This window comes from Nannospalax galili, unplaced genomic scaffold, assembly GCF_000622305.1.
Source record: "Nannospalax galili isolate Female #2095 unplaced genomic scaffold, S.galili_v1.0 scaffold3183, whole genome shotgun sequence".
Taxonomy (NCBI): Eukaryota; Metazoa; Chordata; class Mammalia; order Rodentia; family Spalacidae; genus Nannospalax; species Nannospalax galili.
Window position 1 is genome coordinate 384,786 of NW_008349678.1, and position 21,010 is coordinate 405,795.

The 21,010-nt window shown below is 38.8% G+C and overlaps 1 protein-coding gene across 1 annotated transcript in view; it reads left to right on the plus strand.

Moving 5' to 3' along the window:
- LOC103745151 (guanine nucleotide exchange factor VAV3) overlaps nt 1–21,010 on the plus strand; it is a 278,692-nt gene that overhangs the window by 208,519 nt on the left and 49,163 nt on the right. The window contains exons 13-15 of the mRNA XM_008847051.2: nt 3,349–3,434; nt 4,889–5,021; nt 5,686–5,795. Of these exons, the coding sequence (XP_008845273.2) occupies nt 3,349–3,434; nt 4,889–5,021; nt 5,686–5,795 (329 nt within the window). The remainder of the gene's footprint in view (nt 1–3,348; nt 3,435–4,888; nt 5,022–5,685; nt 5,796–21,010) is intronic.

Consider the following 21,010-nt stretch of genomic DNA (forward strand, 5'->3'; position numbering starts at 1 on the left):
GCCTGTTCAAGGGTCCACTTTCATTCCATTTCGTTTTATACGCCAAAGTGGAATTTCTGAATTATATGGTAATTCCATGATTAAATTTTGAGTAATTTTTGTACTCAATGTGAGTACCATTTTTCACAGCAGTCTCACCGTTTTGCATTCTTACTAGAAATGTATATGGGTTACAATTTTTCCATAAACTTAGCAAAGCACGCTGATTTCTGGGTTTCTTTTTACTGCTTTTTTAAAAACATATGCAAATAGATAATGGATGTGATTATATTTTCTGAATGACTACGAGTCATTTGACCTGTGTGTTTGTCAATGACTAACACACATTTGTTCTGTGTGCTTACTGGCTCTTTGGAGAAATGTCTGTCTGAATACCTTGTCTATTTTTGAGTCATGTTGTTTCTTTTAGGTGACTGAGTTTGAAGGTGTTCTTTGTTTAATGTATTCATATCAGTCCTTGGTCAGACAAGTGGTTTGCAGAGACTTCTGCTGAGCACACTATTGCTGGTGTGCCGAGTTCCAGTTTACTCATCCTTTCTTATACTTTTGGTGTCATAGTGAAGGAATCATAGCTAAATTTAATGCCATAAATCTGTTCCTCCAGTTTCTTTGAAAACCTATACAGATCTTTGGTCTAGTTTGACTTATTTTTTAGATATGGCATAAAGCTTTTCATGTGGATGTCCAGGTTTCCTGACGCCATTTGTTGAAAGAGCTTTCCTTTCCTGTCCCGTTGGATAGTCTTGGTACCCTTGTTGAAAGTAACTGTGGCTGTATATGTGAATCTTATTTCTAGGGTCTCTTCTAGTCCACTGCTCAATAGTTCTGTCTGTCTTTATGCCAATACCACACTCTTCCTTCTAGCTTTGTAATAAGTTTTGAAGTCAGGAAGGGTGAGATATCCAGCTTCATTGTTTTTCAGGGTTCTTTTGGCTACTCAGGGTCCCTTGAGATTCCGCTGGATTTTAGGATGGAACTTTGTTTTGTTTCAGCAAAAGTGTAACAATGGGATTTTGACAGTGAATATTTGTTTACTAGTTCCTTGAAATAGAGTTGACTAATCAGATATGTATCTTTTGTTAAAATGAAATCCTTAGATGTCATTGATAAACTTGAGTCAGTTCTTTTTTCCCTTAATAAGTACACGAAGTATTCATAAATGCTTTAAAAAATACTTTGTGCCTCTGCCTCTGTGGAAATAACTCACTGATTTTATTTTTATTATAATTAAATTATTTATTTTAAGAATTTCACATGTGAATAATGTATTTATATCATTCCCCCCTCCTCTCCCCACCAACTCTTCCCACCCCCTTTTAGTTTATGATCACTTCTTTAATTTTTACATATACTTAGATACATATTCACATATATGTATATCTACACAGCCTACTGAGTCCACTTTGTGTTGCTTATATTTGCATATGTTTAGGACTGACCACTTCGGGTTTGATAACCTTTCAGGATGCTTGACCCTAGACAAAACTGTTTCTCCCTCTTTTATCAATCACTGACTGGACTGTCTGTAGCTCTTCATCTAGAGATGAGACTTTTTGAAATCCACCCCCCCCATTCATACTGGCAAGTTAGCTGTTATCATAATGCAGATCTTATTTAGGCAACCATATTGTTGAGATTTAATGAGTACAACTTTCCTGTCATGTCTGAAGGACACAGTCTAGCAACAAGCATCCTGGCTCTCTGGTTCTTAAAATCTTCCTGTCCCCCTTTCCGTGATGTTTCCTGAGACTTAGGTGTAGGGATTGCATTGTAGATGTTTCAGTTGGGGCTGGCCCCCCCACTCGTGGACATCTTTGTAATAGTCTCCATCTGATGCAAAAAGAAGCTTCTTTGATTATTTAGGATATAGTTCGAAATTGTTTTAGGAAACTGGCAGTGGTAAGTTCTCTTCCAGGGTCTGTACCCTCTCCAGGCCTAGGTATTTGTCTAGGTTTATACCACAAGGCATGAATTTGCTACTATTGAGCAGGCCTTAAGTCTAACTAGACAGATGTTAGTTACCCCAAATATAAAAGTGCCACGACTGCACCATTGGGGCTATCTTGGTAGTGAAATTGTGGTTCACAGGTTCTACAGCTGTCTAGGACTATTAATAGCTTTTCTCCCTTGGCAGCTTACGTAGCAGCTTTTGGTATTATGAGAGCTAGTCTTCAGGGAGGAGACTTCCAAATCAGGTCTAGCTTGAGTCCTCTAAGTCCCGTGTCCAATGTGCATGGTGTCTTCAGCAACACGGTCTGGGAGGCAACCAAGGGCAATGGCAATAGCCAGTATTGTTTTGGGAGTCTCTTTTAGACTACCCTGACCAGAGGGAGGTTTCCTGTGCTCGGCACTGGGGTTTTTGTTAGATAGTCTATGGCTCTTGGGGGAAACATTATCATTCATGTGATATAACTCCATTTAAACTCTGTGTATTTTTGTACATACACACACACACTATGCATTTTAAAAAATAATATGTTTCCTTATGGCTTTTTCAAACATCCCTATGGTTATTTATCTCTCCCTCTTCCCTCTCCCTCTCTTCTACTCTTCCTTTCCATCCCAAGTTAAGTCTCCCTCCATTTTCCCTAGTTCCCCCCTTCTTTTCAGCCTTGAGCTCTTGCTCAAGGAAGGCATTCCTTATCTTCTAGATCAAATGATCTCCCCTTCCTCTACCCTGCTTTCAGGGTATAGAATATTTGTAGTTACATGCCTCTGTGAATATTTCTTCCCTGCGGGCAGTGCATTCTATGAATACAGGGGCTGCGTTATTTCACCTGGTATTGTGACAGGCATTGGTTACTAGAATTTTCTTGTGGGTTATATTGTTCTAGTTATTTCTCTTTTTTCTATCTAATTTCTCTTTTAAGATTATAAATAAAATTAGTGTCTGCAGTGCACCCACTGGAATTGTAAAGGACAGACAGTTTTTGAAGCATGTTGTGTTTCAGAGTACTGTGCATTTTAGAGAAAATGTGCTAAAATATGTAAAAAATGATAACATTTGTAAAATAATAGCATAGTTGTCCTGGAAAAATGTCTGTACTGGCATGAATTTATTTTTTTAAATTTATTTTACTTTTATTTCTTATGTGTATGAGTGTTTTGCCTGAGTGTATGTAAGTGCACCTCATGTGTACAGTGCCCACAGAGGCCAGAAGAGGGCATCAGATCCCCTGGACCTGGAGTTACAAACCCTTGTTAGCTACCATGTGGGTAGTGGGAACTGAACTCAGGTCCTCTGCTAGAGCAGCCAGTGCTCTTTCTTAACCCCTGAATCTCTCCAGGCACTTATTTCTCTTTTTATGTGATTGTGAAAAATTCAGACATACCTGTTCTCTGTTTTAGAACCAACCAGTTTTGCTCTTTGGACGGCCTCAGGGAGATGGTGAAATTCGAATAACTACTCTGGATAAGCATACAAAACAAGAAAGGTGAGAGAGGAAAGAATTCTCACCTCTGTATCACTAGTTGATATCACAGGAATGCCAGAACCCTCAATCACTTCTTCTAGATTAAAGGACGGGGACAAGAGGACAGAGGACAAAGGTCCCTAACATTTTCTGTCGTGTGCATTGCAGGTTATCTTTCTGTTTTACTCTCTGATGATTTGTCTAAATCCTTAAGGATTAGGTGAAAATGATATATGATAATCCAGGGCAAAAATACACATTAAAACAGATGAACATGATTGCCTTCACAAGATCATTTAAAAATAACTAAAAACAATGAAAATGTCCCAAGAAGGAAGGCCACTAAGAAGTGAGGACTATTTGGAAATATTGTCTGAAAGTCTTAGGTAGAATTCTTGAATATCATTAGTAAAATTCGTCTGGAATCTTTAGTTATATGTATAATTTTCAAACTGGTGCTTTTGTGGTGGTTTTCTGGAATCTTTAAGAGAAAGTCCGCCAGCAGGGGGCAGTATCAGCTCTTGCTTCCACTTGGATGCCCGGACTCCACAGGTAGCTCTCTGTTTGACTTTAAAAATGATGAAAGCATTTGAGCACTGTGAATGTGTCATTTTCATGATCATTGTGTTAAAAATGTGCGTGTTAGTCACTGGGAGTTTAAAAAAGCATACAAATATTGCTGTTGGACGATGAGGTTATAAAGTTCATTTCCTTCCCTAATTAACATTGCTTTTAATAAGAAAAAATAGAAATACTAACACAGAAACTTAACTATCACTTCTCTGGCTTACATTTTGCTCTTACACCTAAGCTGTGCTTTAGATGTCACATTAAATCATGACGCTTAGCAGAAGGGTGAAAGCACGGATTCTAAAGTTATCCTGGGTGTGATTCTGTGCTGTACCAGGATCATCAGTGTGACCTTCAGCAAATTGTCTACCTTCCCTAGGCCTGGGTTTGCTCCCCAGTGCAATGAGGATGATGATAATTCCCACAGGGGAGGAGACTCTGGGAATTTATTCTGTCCTGTTTGTGAAAGGGATGAACCATTCGCAAAGCTTTTGACTGATCCCATCTATGCCACTAGAAGACAGCTACTGTCCTAGTCATGAACATTTTTCTAAGTTTTTAGCTTTTAAATAAAAATTAGAGCCATTACTCATGCATAAGGTTTATGGCTTATCTCACCTGGTCCTTTCAATAACTCTGCAGTGTCTATATTGCTCCTATTATGATTTTGCTCATTTCCTTTTGTTGAAATGACGGAACCAAGATGCAGTGACTCCATTCAAGTGGTGAAAGATGGTGCAGCTCTTGGGAGCTGGCATTCCTCCTCCTCAGTGTAACCCAGCCTGTCCTTAGTGCCAAAGAAGAGCGTTTGGCTGGCATAATCACATCTTTCCAGCAACAATAAATGCGTGCATGTGTTTCTAAACCGTTTACCATCAGTCGGTCACACTCTCTCTCTTTCACAGGCATATCTTCTTATTTGATTTGGCAGTGATTGTCTGTAAAAGGAAAGGTGATAACTATGAAATGAAAGAAATAATAGATCTCCAGCAATACAAGATAGCCAACAATCCTACTACTGATAAGGAAAATAAAAAGGTGACTTCTTATACATTGCTAACTAGCATTTACTCATAGCTTTGACTGTTCAGGAAGACCCTTCTACTGCAGCCCCCCCGACCCCTCCCCCCACTGCAGATACCCAAATCTGCAGGTATTCAAGGCCCTTATGTAAAATCCTACAGTAGTTGTATATAACCTATGCATGCCTCTGTATAATTTCAAACATCTCTAGATTACTTATAATACCTAAAGCAATATGTAAACTTTATGTATAAATAGTTGTCATTTTGTAGTGTTTAGTAGTAATGACAGAAAAGTCTGTACATGTTCAGTACAGATGCAATTTCAAAAATACTTTCCATTGCAGTGGTTGAATTTAGGGAAGTAGAACATGCAGATGTGGAGTCCCCACTGTACATCAGGGTAAGATGTTGCTAATTGATTCAGGCTTTTTGTTTCCAGAGGCTGATTTAGTATAGGCCCCTGTGAGTTATGTTTGGGTGGGGAAATAGCTGATCTCTAATCCCAGTATAAAGAGTAAAATTGCTTTTATCATTGATAGGAAGTTGACTACAATCATAAGTGTCCATACTGGTAACTTTATACATTTTTGTAGATAGTTATGGTTCCACTCTAGTGAATTTGGAAGCATGCTTTTAACAAGTGATCATTGTTAACTTGGAGAATATTCTTTCCACAGTGGTCCTACGGCTTCTACCTTATCCATACCCAAGGACAAAATGGGTTAGAGTTTTATTGCAAAACAAAAGATTTAAAGAAAAAGTGGCTGGAACAGTTTGAAATGGCTTTGTGAGTATTTCTTATCCTTAAAATATATTTGTGCATGTGTGTGTGTGTGTGTGTGTGTGTGTGCATGTGCACATATGTGCATGTGTGTAGAGGCCAACAGTTGACACTGGTGTAGTTTTGATTGCTCCTACCTTATCTACTGAGTCAGGTCTTGAAGTTGAACTGATTTGGCTAGACTAACTAGCCAGTTTGCTTCTGGGGTCCCCTGTCTCTGCCCAGCTTTTACTTAGGTGATGAATATCCAAACTCAGGTCCTTATACTTGTGTGGCGCTTTCCCCACCAAGCCATCCCCTTAACCTGCATTTCTACTTTTAAGAGTTCTTTCTGTCTCCTATTTAAATCACTGGTGAGTCACAGCTTCTGATCTCCCCTAACAGCCTGTAGCATGTGTGCAGAGACTCTGACATGGGCGTAAACATGCTGTCGGCTGGTCAGCTCATCTCCTAGAAGAGGGCTAGTGAACTTCTTCCAAGAGAAGAAAGAGGGAGCTCGAACCTTCTGTTTAATTTTCTTCTTATAGGAATAGTTTAATTCTTTAGCTTTTAGGACTTCAAGAAAATATTAATTATTATAGCAGCATACTTTTCATATAATTACTATGTTTAAATATCTCCCTTTAAGTTAAATAGAAAACCCCACATGTGCAAATAAATACACACATATGTGCGTATATCTTGTTTCTAATTTAAAGACTAATATTTTCCTTCTGTTTCAAACTCATTTGTTGTTTGAATCCATACTAAAATTCAGATATATTCAATGATTGCTTTAGGGCTTATTTTCTTTTAGTGTTCTTTCCATAAGAGGAAGTTCAACAAAGAGGAAGAAAATAATCAGACGTGGACAAAAGAAGTGGCACAGAGAGCTGTAATTACCCAAGAACAGGCTGTTGTAGGTGTTTCCTTTTAGTTTGGTATTTATAAATTTAACAGGTGCATAATGATCTTTATTGTTGATGCATAGTGGTCACCCTGAAGTGAAACTGTTAGCGAAGAGTTGAATTAGGAGAGAACACTTGGAGATTTGTTTCATTGTGTTCTAGTGTTTTTTACCATTTGTTGACAAATTCTATTAGGTTCTGGTTCTAGTTTTTATTTTAAGAAATGCTTGTGTTAATCTAAAATTGAGGTAGAATTCAAATGTTTTCTAAAAATTTGATTAGAAGAAAATAAAATTATCTTATATTTAAAATATTTTCCATTGTTATTTATTATTATTGCGCATGTGTGTGCACATATGTGCATGTATGCACATATCAAGGCATGTCTGTTGCGCTTAGAAGACAACTTTCAGGTGCTGGCACTTTCCTTCTACCACTTGACTCCTGGGAGATTGAACTCAGTTCAGCAGACTTGATCGGAAGCACCTTTTTTTGATAAGCCATCTGGCTAGTGGAAGATTCTCTTATATTTTGAAAGACAGGATTGTATAGATACAATATCTATATTTAAAAATATTGTATTTACTATTTATATTTATATGTGTGTTAAGTTGAAAATGTTAATGATAAAGTTTTTGCATTAATGCAGTGCCTGAACTATAGGACACATTTGCTTTGGGCACAAGTGATCAAGTGGGTGACCTTGGTTCAGTCTGTGATTCATAGTTATCAACCACATACACCTGTGCTTATTCAGTGAGCCATTTGGAGTTGCATGGTTGAAATCAGAGCAATAGGATGCTGGGGCTAGAGTGTATACAGGGACAGAGCCCATCTTAAGCCTTTGGTCTTATGGGAAGGTGTAAGATTAGAATTTTCTGATGAACTCTGTTTGGCTGCAGAATCATCAGCTGAATGAAGAAATTTCTCCAGGGAGGACAGCTCAATGTCTTGTCTCAGAGAGGGAAGGATCCTTGGGCTGTATGGGACTTATCAGTCACTATTATGTTTGGTTGTCTTAAATCAAATAGCTAATCGTTAATACAAGAAAATCAATAAAATGAATGCTTATTTGCTTTCATGTAAAAGAGTTTGTCTTGTACTTAGTAAAACAGAGCAATCTAAGTAAGTCCTTATGCTTAAGATTTTGACCATGGGCCACTTTTTTCCTGTTTTCTCTATTATTGTACTTTTTGTAAGTCACAGAGAATGAAACAACAAGAACCACATAGTGTTCTGACATGTAGAACAACAGCAAGCCTGTGCATCTCTACAGGACGACTTTCCAATGTCCTCAGCATTATTCTGAATTTTTTGAGACTTTCTAGAACTCTCTAGACTGTGATTTGGAGGGACTTTGAAAAGTAGGATGGTGGTTAATTGGTAGAGTTAATAGTTTTTAAGACTGATGAAATGTTTGCTAGTTTTATTTACAGAGGATAGAACTTCAGTTTAAATGATGGTCAGATCACTTTAAAATAATTGCAAACCACCTTTAAGTCACTTAAAGTACTATTAATTTAGTACATTAGGGGAAAAAAGCCATAGAAAAGCCTGCATACCCATAAACAATAAGGATGCACTGGACACAGATCATCTCTCAGATTGACCTAAATCTCAGCCTCTGTCTTTCCCAAGCACACCCCCATCCTTGCTCAGCAGTGTGTTCTCTGACCTTCTTTGTCTATAACCACTTCCAGCATTTAATATATGCAGCGAACCACATTAGAACTTGGCAGCCTGCTTAGGAAAGGCTGAACGAAGAGAAAGGCAGCAGTGACCCACTTGGATAGGGAAGGAGGAAGGCATTTTTCTCTTTTTTCCCTACTAAGAGGGATAGCAGTATTGATTGTTCTAGAGGCTGTTGAAAACACGATGGAGCCAAGTGATGGTACAGAGCTGAATGTCTGAGGACCAGACCATGCTCTGAAGAATACATTGAAATGTTTAAGGAGCCAGGTAATTGATAGGAATTGCTTGCATTTATTTGTTCCTAAAGGGATTTTTGTTGCCAACTGTTTCCCATTATTCCATTTAGTGATCCAAGGAATAGCTAGTATTTTTACCAAGTTAAGCTAGTCTTCATGATAATGTAGGAAAATATGGATATGAATGTCTAAAGCAATGTTCAAGTTTCTGCTAGGAAGCTATGGATATAACCTCCTCAAACCCCTTATACTTGCTATGTTTTATGAGTTCTGTTCCTAGGTTTAAATTAATAAATCTTATACCCATTTGATTTCATAGGAAACTTGTGATAACAGGAGCATTGGAGCTAATGTGTACAATGTTGATGTTTTACCATTTCTAGTAGAGTGTGGGATCTCAGTGTATATGATTTTCTCTATTCATGAGAGTGCTGAAATATGCACCTATACTCAAATTTTGTTGTCTAAGTAGAGTCAGGGATTTCTTAACTGTTTTATTTTGCTTGTTTTCAAGAAAAAGAATATGATTATGAAACAGGGACCAGAAAGTTTTCTCAAATGCTGCAGGAATAAATCCAAACTGTACAAAATATGAGCTAAATAAGTGGAACAAGGTGGTTTTGTTGACAGAGCCTCATATAGCCCAGGCTGGCCTCAAGTTCACCATGTAGCTGAGGATGAACTTGAACTTCTGTTACCCTTATCTCCAGCTTCCAAGTGCTGGGATTACAGGTATCTGCTCCATGTCTAGTCTCAAGAAACTTTTTAAAAGAAGAGTTAGAAAGAGGAAGAAAAGGTTTAAAAGAGAGGGAAAAGAGTCATCGCACACAATAGGAAGTGGTGGGTTCAGAACTAGCTTCTGAGGGAAGATGGAAAGATCATGCTGTCTTGAATTTCTTCTGACCAACCTGCCCCAATTCTTGAAATTTTAACAGTTGTCATTTGCCCCTTTGAAAATGCAAATGCCATTATTATAGGCACTATCTCAAATTTCTCGACTGTGTTCTGGGTGGCAGGCAGAGCGCTGAGGACATTGCCTAAGGAAAAGGAACATAGAAGTCAATCTCTGCTGGATTATTAGCCCAGGATAGTCCTTCTTTGAATAGAAGGACTGATAGCCAGGGCAAGACTAGAATGTGGATGGGGATGGAGACTGCAGAGCTGGGGAGGTGCACTGGGCTTCAGCTTTCTTGTCCTAGCAGTCATCCAGAGAAGAGGCTCCTGAGGGTCTAGTCTCCCGGGGTGAGCTGAGAGAAGAGGGTCTGCCATGAAAGGGGACACAGCCATGAGGCACCACAGTCTGACGTCCATTTAACCTGAGGTCCAGTGTGGCCTCCTAATTTAGTTGTCCATCTATTTCTGAAAGGAATTTGAAATCACAAAAAGATGACACATTCCACAGAATAAGAAAGAAAAAACTTAAATAACTAAAGGTCAAATAAAACTGTATTTCCAAGCATTTCCTTCAAACCCACACTCTGCCAGAGAAGAACATTTTCTTCAAACTTACTTTTTGTAGGTTTTATGATAAAAACAGTAAGGGTGTTTTGTTTTCACATTTTGAATATAAAATTAGATTTCATCAAATATAATTTGTTTTGAACTGAAGTTATTGCCTGGATATTCTGAATATGAGAGAGAGAATTCCTCGAGAAACTTATGTTCATCTGAAAAATATTTATTGAGCACTTTCTTGTGGCTGGACACTATTGGAAGCCCTGGGAAATTGCATTTAATTTTTTTTTAATGTATAAAGAAATAAAGTTCAAGAATGAACTCTTGCTGTCTCTACCCAGTAATCTCTTCCTCAAGCCTCATTTGTTCAAGTATTAGTAGACGGACACCCAAAATTGTGTTGAGACAGCACTCTGCCTCTACCCTGATCAATCTCGACCCAGTATATGCTTATTAAGTCTGATGGCTCACCCATATTCCCCATCAATACCCACCCTGTTCAAGCCTTCTCCACCTCCAGCCTCTTCCAGCTCTTCTCCCATCTACTTCATTCTCCTCCATCCAGACAATGTGATCATATTCTACCCTACAGTAACCTTTGATGCTTGTTTATTGTACTTGGTAACATGTCAGAGTGTTACCAGGACCAATGAAAGCCCTGCGCCTTTTAATCCCACTTGTCTTTCTAGTCACATCTCCCATCACTGTCCCCCTGTTTGTTGTGCTCTGATTAAACAGAGTTTCAGGTTCTGAAGAACGCACTGACTTCAGGCATTCATGCACACATTTTCCTTCCTGGGAGTCATTTCCTCTGCCTGTTGGATAGCTAGTTCTAGATGCCACAGTCCTTGACTTTAAATGTTAACATGTGAGAGAAACCGCTCCTGACTTCTGTGCCAAACGAGTAATCCTATCGTCCCAGTATTCCCTTGCTGTTTAAAATATATTGTCAAAGAATCCCCAAGTGAGAGTAGACTAGACTGGCCTTGAACTCAGAGATCTGCCTGCCTCTGCCTCCCAAGTGCTGGGACTAAACACATGTGGCACCACACCTGGCTCCAAACGTGAGGTCTGTGTCCTTTCCTCTGTCCAATAATCTCCCCTCCTGTTAAAGACAGTCTGTTGCTTCCCCCCTCAGTTTTGCTAATATTGTATTCAGATAAGGATTCTTTTTTGCTTATTAGGATATGTGGCAAATTCATCTGCACCATTAGAGCTGGGAGAGATGGATAAAGAATGCCTTGTGGATCTGGATATCTGGATTTTTTTTCTGTTTTTTTTTTTTAAATGCTACATTTTGATGTGAGTGATGCTCTGAGATAGTTATGTGGTCTGAGAGAGTTTGAAAAGGGCATTAGGAGATGCGTGTCTGTGGACTCATAATGAGATCCCTTTGTGTTCTCTGAAATCCAAAGGATGAAATTATTTTTGGTTATTTTGGCTGCTGTTGTATTTTTACCTTTACACTTCCAAGGCCAAACTGCCTGGGGCCTTGGATCAGTGGTATGACCATTGGGGCTGGCTGTCTACTTACGTAAGCTTCTTCCACTGGATTGTGAACATCATGAGGGCAGGCAGAGGTCTCATTGTTGTTACCCATGGGCATATGATCTTGTCTAGCCCATCACTTGGCACATAGCAGATAATGATATTTCTTAATTCTTTATTGAATTTTTGTGATTTCCATACAGTATAATTTGATGGTGTTCAGATTCTCTGCCCCATCTGCATCTCTCCTTACTGCCCTCCACCCAACCTAATGTAATCTATTATATATACAATAAGATCTATAGAGTCTAATTTGTGTTCCCAAATGTCCTTAGGTATGGGTTCATCCACTGGAGCCTGATTAACCTACCAAGAGTCCCATCCTTGAAAGAGACTGTCTCTCCCTCTCCCAGCACCCATTGGTTTACAAAAGTTCTTAGGTTGGGTTGAGGTTTCTTACCTACTTTCCCAGGTCTGCAAGGATTTTGTCTGGTTAAGTTTGCACGGAACTTGTACATGCTGTCACCAGTGCTTTGAGTTCAGATGAATTGCTGACCAGATATCTTGAAGACTATTTCCTTGTGATCAATTCACAAAGCTCTTACAATATTTCCACCCACTTTTCTGCAATGCTCCCTGAGCTTTGGGAGGCAGAAGTTTGTTATAGGTGTCCTACTCAGGAATAGGCTCTCTGTGGTCTCTTGTCCTCTGCATGTTGTCCAGTCATGGGTTTCTGTATGAATTATCATGTGTTGCATAAGTAGCCTCTCTTTTGGGAGTTTAGATATGTATTAATCTATGGGTATAATAATAAGCCATTGGGTGTCAGTTTAATACTTTAAGTGCTTAGTAGAAAACTAGTGTTAGGCACCCCTCTATACCCTGTGACCTGTTTAGTCTTGGGTTCCTAAGTCTAATATCAGTGTCAGTTATGGGCTCCATCCTGTGAAACAGACCTTAATACCTTTAGAAAGTAGTTGGTTACTCCCATAATTTTTGTGATAATTCTATTTTTATTGTAAATTTGAAATTTTCTGACAACTAATAAAATCAATGAAATAAACAAAAACTTGAGTTATATAGAATTTTTGTCATTTTTCTAAGGCATTTGTGTAGACTGGTAACCTAATATAAGATGGGTCCTTTTCTGGCAGTCCAAGCAGATGCTTGGCTAAAACTTATGGAGTAAAACAGAATGAATAATTTTCACATTATCTGTCCTGTCTTTTAAGCAGCATTGAGCTCATCCTCATATGTGCTAAAAACTGCAGAAATAATTTGCAGCTCCTGCTATGTAGTCACCCAAATTCTATTCTTGAGCTGGAGATGCTCAGAGCCCACTGACCTTCACATTGACCTTTCCCTCCACATTCGTGACTCCCTGTGACTTTCTTCTTCTTTGTTGTTTTGTGTTTCGATCTGTCAGACTCAGAAAAAAGGCCCTACCTCTTCTTTATTCATGTGAAATCCAATATGGTCTAAATTCTGTTGTGTTGATAATACCATAAAGGAGACTCATGCCCTATTCCTGTCCCCTCCTCCATTCTCCAGGTCTCCTTGACACCCTCATCAGCATCTGTGATGTGACCAGACTGCCTACTGCCAGAAGTGGGTCAGTACTCCTGACCTCACCCCTTCTGGACAGTGACTAAGCTTGTCCATATAGAGCACCTCCCTTCTTATCTTGAGATTAGATGATTAACACTGTGTCATGTGTCACCTCAAAACCAGAAAAGCTAGAAACATCTCTAGAGATGATGGTCTTGGTTTCCAGTTGATGAAGGATGGGTGCTTATGGTAACAAATGCATACACCATTATTACAAGCACAGTCTCAGATTTCTAGGCCGTTTACAGGATGACTGTCACAATGCTACACAGATCACTGAAAGAGCACAAGGGTCAGTCTCTGATGAGATGCTAGTCAGGATATTCATTCATTACATAGCAGGATTGATGGTCATGGCTAGAATGAGAATGGGGGTGGAGGCTGCAGGCTTGGGGAGGCTCTTTTTGAAAGGTGAAAGGCTGACTGTCTATGCTTTTGCTCAGATGGGCGTGCCATCCACATGGTGCTTTTGTAGCTCGATTGAACAGGAATTTCTGTGCATTGCTTTTCTCCTCTTGATCCCATTCCCTTTATTATTTTCCAAAGGAGGCCTGGTCTGTTTGGATCTCCTCCAATAGGTATCTATTGAAGTGACATATTTTATCTCTTAGATCAGGGGACAGTAAACATTTTGTAGGAAGTCAGAGAATAAATATGGCCCATGTACTCTCTCCTCAGAACTATTCATCTCTGTCCCTGCTGATTACTAATGCAGTGACGGGATATGGAAGTCAGTGGTGGTGTGTTTTAGTTAAATAATTGGTGGGCATATTTAGTCCTTGGACTGTAGTTACTGACGTTTGTCTTAAAGCACAACTAAGATGCTGTCAGTCTTTGGGGTGGAGTAAGGTTCATATGTGTTACCAGTACATGATCTCAGCTATAATGTGCTAACGATGTGTTCCAACTTTTGTAAAACTGTGATTGTATTTATCTAGTAGCAGTGTTTGAGCTCCAGAATGCTCTCTACTTCACCAAAACAAAAACAAATCTGAATGAATTGTCTGTATTTGGCATTAATTGCTACTGTTCAATAGACTATCAGGAATATCTGCTCAAAGAGCAGAAGGTGTCTGTTCAGGAATCCAGTTTCAGTTTCATTAAGTCTTGTTTATGGGTTTTTAGAAAGAAAAGTAAGGGTGAGCCCCACAGGGTCGAGGCTAGAAGAAGCAATTCACTGAACTTTTCTCTGCACACTGGCCAGGCAAATCAGCAATGGAAGATTTTAATAGGTGGTGCTTGGTGCTCTTAAAGCATTGTCTCCCCAGCCTGAATGCCCTTTGTGCATATTGTTTACCCTGAAATCAAGAGGCACCTGTCCTCTCTTTAAAACTCACTGAGGAAAGCTTAAAGGCACAAAGGAGACTGGTACTGTGGAGAGGTGGCCACAGACTGAGCCTCACTGGATGACCTCTGTGTGTGGGGGTGGTGGGTTGACATTTTGACTATAGCAACACCTGTTTTTTTTTTTCCTCTCCTGAGCATCCAGACCTATCGGTTTCTTCCTGGGAACTGCCGGGCTTACTGGCATTACAGCCAAAATTTCCATTTATAAACTTTCTTAACATTTATCTGTCTCTATATGTGCTTGTTAGTTTTCACTGTCAACTTGACACAATCTAGAATCATCTGGGAAAGAGAGTCTTAATGAAGAATTATCTAGATGTGGTTGGCTTGTAGTAATGTCTGTGTGGCATTGTCTTGATTGTTAGTTGTTGTAGAGAGATCCAGCCCACTGTCAGCAGCACCACATCCAAGGCTGGGTGCTGAAGTATATGAGGGAGGAGAAAGCGAGCCAGGATCTCTGTTCTTCACTGTGCTTGTAATGTGACTAGTTGCTTGAAATCTTGCCTTGACTTCTCTGAAATAGTTGGTTGTAGCCTGGACTTGTAAACCAAATAAAACCTTTCTTCCTGAAGTTGCATTTAATCAGAGCATTTTGTCATAGCAACAGAAAGGAAACTAGAACAATGTATTTTTGCTTCTTTGAAAATATATGGGCTTATGAGATGGTTCAGTGGCTGAAGGAGCTTGCTGCCAAGCCTGAAGAACTGAGTTTGATTCCCTAGTCCCATGTGGGTAGAAGGCTAGAACTAACTCCCACGAGTTGTTCTCTGATCTCTACATACATGTGCATACATGCACAATGGATGAATAAATGTAATAAAAATTAAAATCTAAAAGGCATTCATGGCCAGTTTTCTGTATGAAGAATTTATTTATAGGTATAGAATCCAGGGTGGCACTATCTGCTAGCTCTGGGAGGTGCTGAATCTCATGGTGCTGGCCTAACTCACATTAATCTCCCATGTTGAAACCAGTTCAGTTCTCCCTGAATCTAATGTATTGTCTATAACCTTTCAAAATTGGCAGTTTAGTCAGTATAGGGAATTATACTGGAGGCAATAAAAAGAAACAGGACACAGGACCATTTTTAGAAAAATCACACTTGTCATAAAATGGAGTCGTTCAGTAGCCTGCTTTATCCGGAAACATGGGAAAGCAGTTCATGCATGGCAAAGCATTAGTAAATATTAAACAGTACTCTGGTTGTGTTTCTGCCTAGTGGGGATCAACCTCTCTTATTTTTCTCTGGTTATATTTAATGTTTATTTTTCTGGCATTTCTGAACATGCTCAGAAAGGAGGAAGGATAAGTCATAGGCGTGGGGAAAGGTGAAGGAGTGATATCAAAAATTCCATCAACAAATAAGCATTATTCTAGGTAAGATGAAATGAAAATAAAGTTATTAACCTGAATTAAAGTTGGTTCCCTGAGTGTTTGTGACAAGAACCTTTGATCTGCTGATTTTCTTTTCATATGGACAATAGCAGTTCAATCACGGGAGTCTGACCTATGGCCGCCGTGGCTGTGCTGTCTCTAACTTGTCTGGGCAGCACAGAGACTGACAGAAAGACCAAATAAGATTCAGAATTGTTTGTTGTTCTGAGTCAACTTGGCACATGGTTACCTCTAAGAAAATGATGTAATTGTTACAATATTGAGCAAGATTTAACTGGTTAAGTCTCTACCTAACAGCACTACTTTCTTGATAAGAAATGGTAAGATCTTAGGCATTACTACCTTGAGCCATAGAACACAAATAAGGTGCATTTGGAAATTGCCAGTCTTTGCTGTGGAAAAGAGAGCTTGTTTTTGTTGTTGTTCCAAAACTTCTTTTCTTTTTCCTTCATGGAGCAGTAAGTAAGGTCAGGCTCACTGGGGGGATTAGGAGGTTGTATTTGCAACAACTTTGAATAATATCGGGTATTGTACATTGATGTACATTAATGTTTCATGTATTTTGAGTATCACACGAATCCTCAGGAAGTGTTCTAGGCACTTCAGATATTAATGATAAAACAAGTTCTCCTCTCTCATGGAGTTCACATGCTAACCATGTGTTGTATAGTTCACATCTATGAATATTACTTTCATGTGAGTTTTACAATGCTGCAAAGCAGTGACAAATTGACCGTTTCAAGAGATAGTTAGTACCCTATGCTATCTTTATCTGAGGAAAAATGGAACTGAAAATTTTAACCTAGAAGAGTCCTACATGTATGATGTTGGTGGACACAATTTTTAGTTAACAGCCCCCTGGGGATGTAAGAAAGATATTTGCAAAGAAAGAATTTTTTTTTACTTTTAAAAGAAATCATTGTAAATTGTGTTTCTTACCAAATTGAATCTGAACTTGAATGCCTCTTGTGACAATCCCTTTTGGAATTGTTTGCTTTATCTTTGGTTAGCTTTCACATTAGAAATACTTCTTCACAAGATGCTGATGCCTGTCTGATCAAGTATTCAGTCTGAGGGCTTAAGATTTTGTTTGTCTTTCTTGTTTTGAGACAGGGTCTCATGTAGCTCAGGCTAGTCTTGAACTTGCCGTGTAGCTGTGTATAACCTTGAATTCCTGAGCCTCCAGTCTCTGCCTCCAAGTCTGAGATTTCAAGCATTTGCCACCACACCTGGTTAATGTTTGCTCTTGAGTCTAAGCAGAACACTTCTAATTTTCCCTTAGATGGGCACGTTTAGGATGTTTGAAGGTAATACTTCTCCAAGTCTATGCTTAATTCATATTTTCTTTTGAAAGCAAAGAAACTTAATTTGAAACTTTCCTTAAGTACCTAAATTAAATGCTAATTGGAATTAAGGAAAAGCATGAGTAAATTGTTTAATTGCAGTCCAACACTGTGAGCAGGTTAAATAAATGCCAGATGCTCTTAGTGCCAAAAATTGTAGACTTGATATATTTGAGATGTTTAGAAATATATTTTTGAATTCCCAATTGATCTTTATACAGCATTTTACTATCTTGATTCTGAGTATTTTAAGGAAAAATTCAGATTTTAAATACTTAATGGTAGAGTAGACTCTAATAGCATATAGTGATAATTCCTTCCTATCACATAGTGCTTTGCAGTCCAAAGTGTTTTGGGATAATACCTCATTTGATGCTTAAAGAGTCCTGCAAGGTAGCCAGGAAACCATTAGACTTTAAAAATCAGAAAATAGAGGAGAGATTAAGTATTTTCTAAATAGAGGAGAGATTAAGTATTCTCTCTCTCTCTCTCTCTCTCTCTCTCTCTGTGTGTGTGTGTGTGTGTGTGTGTGTGTGTATGTATTTTCAGTTAACAAGTGGCAAAGGCTGAATCTGTCTGTGGCTTTTACCTTTCCTACCGTGCCTCTTCATTTACAGCAAGAATACCTACTGTGGTTCTGAGAGAAAAGTTTCCCTCAGTTCATTTTATAAGTACAAGGTACTCTTGAATAATGTGTTGTTCATGCACTAGATAAAAAACACGGTTGAGAATTTAAATGCTTCCAACTTTTACTGATGCTGTTTAATAAAAATTTGGTACTTTTACAAAATCAAGTAATAGGTAACATTATGCACATCGTCAACAACAATTTGTAAAGATGATTTTAGCTTCAAGGAATTTCCTTAGAGCAAAGTAATATGTGTGTGTGTGTGTGTGTGTGTGTGTGTGTATGTCTGTGTGTGTGTGTGAATTCATATCATGATTTTGAGTTGCTATATCTTACCATGGTGTTGAACCTAATAGGAACTGTAAATCATTTTTATTTTGTTTGGTTTGGTAGTGTTTTTATTCTTCCTGTTGTTTAAGTAATGAGATTTTAGTCTTGGAGTAAAGGATCAATCCCCTGTGGTCTGAAAATAAGCCCTGGCAGTTATCAGGGTAGATTAAGATGGGTCTGATATAAATCTGTGTGTTTTCAACCAGTACTTAGGTGACACTGGTCACCACACAGGTCACAAAGAGAGGAACTCTGATATGCCATCCTTCTCACTGCAAGTAAACTTTGTCTGTCTGTTGAATAGCTTCTCTTTCCTGGGGAGAGCTGGATTTGAAGTGGTTATCTCAGCCATGTGTTTGATCTGTTTTCTCACTTGTTAGACTAGCAGGTTCTCTTCTAAACATCTTCCTCTAAGAAAACGCTCAAGTTTTGGGACTGCTACTCTCTGCCTTGGAAGTAGCTAGACTAGCCCAGATATCAATGGTCTCTGATTCTTTAGTCCTTATAATTTATGTATTGTTGCAATTTTACCATCCCTGTCTATATAAAGCAGTCAGCTCTTTGAATAAATAAAATCACAAACAACATACACTAATGGGCTTTATAAACACAAATTTTCATTAAATATAATGCCACCTTTTTATAAAGTTTTTATAATAAACAAAAGCCTCTTTATTAATTATTCTTTTAACCTCTCCCTGCATCAAACTTATGCGATAATTATCACTGGATGACATTAATGTTCCATTTCAAGCATAATGCTTCACAACATTTATGATCGGGCCAATATTTCTATTTTTATAAGTGAGTAAACAGAGGACCAGAAGTATAAGGAGCTTGCCTGAGCCTTGGCTCTCCTTAGGGCAGAGTCTGCCCAATCCCCTTTCCACTGCTACACATACTCTTCCTAGTTTCTCCAGAGTCTCTCACCCAAATTGCTGAAACCAATGTTTTGTTAACTTAGGTTTTCATAGCTGAGATGGTTCAGTGAGTAGAGTGCCTGGTGTCCGCACCTGAGGACCTGACTTTGGAATCACAGCACCCATTAAAAGCCAAGTGTAGTAGACCCTACCTCTTACCCCAGAGCTAGGAAGGCAGAGATAGGCGGATCTCTGGATTCATTGGCCAGCAACCTAGCCCAGTTGATGAACTCCAAGTTCAGTGAGATAGCTTGTCTCAAAAAAATGAGATGGACTGGGCCCAAGAGATGGCTTAGCAGGTAAGTGTTTGTTGCGCAAACCTGATAACCCGAGTTTGATCCCTTGAACCCAAGGTGAAAGGAGGCAAATGACTCCTGAAAGTTGTCCTCTGTTTTCCACATTCATTTGTGTTCATGCACACAAATACACACACACACACACACGCACATGCATGTATAATAATAACAATTAATAAATTTTAAGAATAAGGTGATCAGTGATCAAGAAAGGCCCAGATGTGACCTTTTGGCTTCCAAACATGTGTGCATAACTATATGCATATGTATATAAAACACACACAGTTACACTCACAGACAAACCTATGGTTCCTATCCTTTAATCCGAAACTGCATAGTTTCCGTGTTTTTTCTTTGTTTCTTCTCCTCCACAAAGAAAGAGAATCTAGCAAGAAAGTTCTCTGACCAGATACCATCCACCAAATTTGATTTCTGTGGTCTTTGACTAATGAGTCATCGGTCAGAATCAACTCAGGGGTCTGTTTTATGATAGTACATTAATAATATATATATGCATTAAAGCTTCTTCCCAGAGAATATTTGAGCTTTGACATATTGAACACTGACATTTTAAATTAAAGCTGCTGCTGTCAGTGCATTTTAAAAACTGGATAGCTTAGAAATAGTGTTTCATACATAACAAAATAGACCTGAGGTCATACATAGTTTACTAAGACAAAATGTGCCTGGCCTGTTTAATTGTGGTAGGGGATTAAATTGAGATTTCCAATTATCGTGCCTGGGATATCTTTCAGAGCAAGAAAAAAAATTAAACTGTCTCCCCTCCAGTGCATTGACATACTAGATGAAAGACTATACAGTAACCTAATGCATTTCTTTTTTGTTTTGTTTTGGCATACCATGAGGGTTAAGGAAGAATTACAGATTAGTCTGAATCCTTCAAGTTAGGAGGGTATCAAGATTCAAGGGATGCTTGGAGACAGTTATGACACTAGGTAGTAAGCCCTGGCCTTGCGTTATTTCTTCTTGGAGGCACATTTCTATTTGGTTATATTAGCTAAGTATTCTCTGCTGGACTTAGTAGATCCGAAGAGATAACTTAGTAGACCTCAGTAGACCTGAAGAGATGACTTAGTACATATTTCAGTCATGTACAAATGACTCTCCTCATGAAGAGGATTTTTTAAGGAATGTAACAAAAACAGTCCCAGATTTGGAGGACAGAGGTCAGGAATAATTCTCACTTTCCTCTTACCTCAGCTCATAGGTTGATCAATTGACAGATGATTTTTCTTGAATTGTCTACGTCCTGGATGAGCTCAGATTTAGCAACCACTCATACTCAGAACTCATCTACAAAACAGCTTTCCCAAAGCCACATGGGAACAAGGAAAGCCCAGATTAGATCCCAGGCCCTTAACTTCACAGTTTCCTCTTCCCTCAAGGCCAGCTTCTGCTAGAAAGTACACTTGCCCTAATCCAAGGTCTACCTTTACCCTCTATATCCCTGTCAGGAAAATCTGCCAATCCCTGTGCAGAGAGCAATGGATGAGGGTAGAGGAAGAAAACTCAGCTAGCCTCAATGGAGAGAAACAACAGGACCTGTTACCCACCATCTGTTTGACAGGAACATAT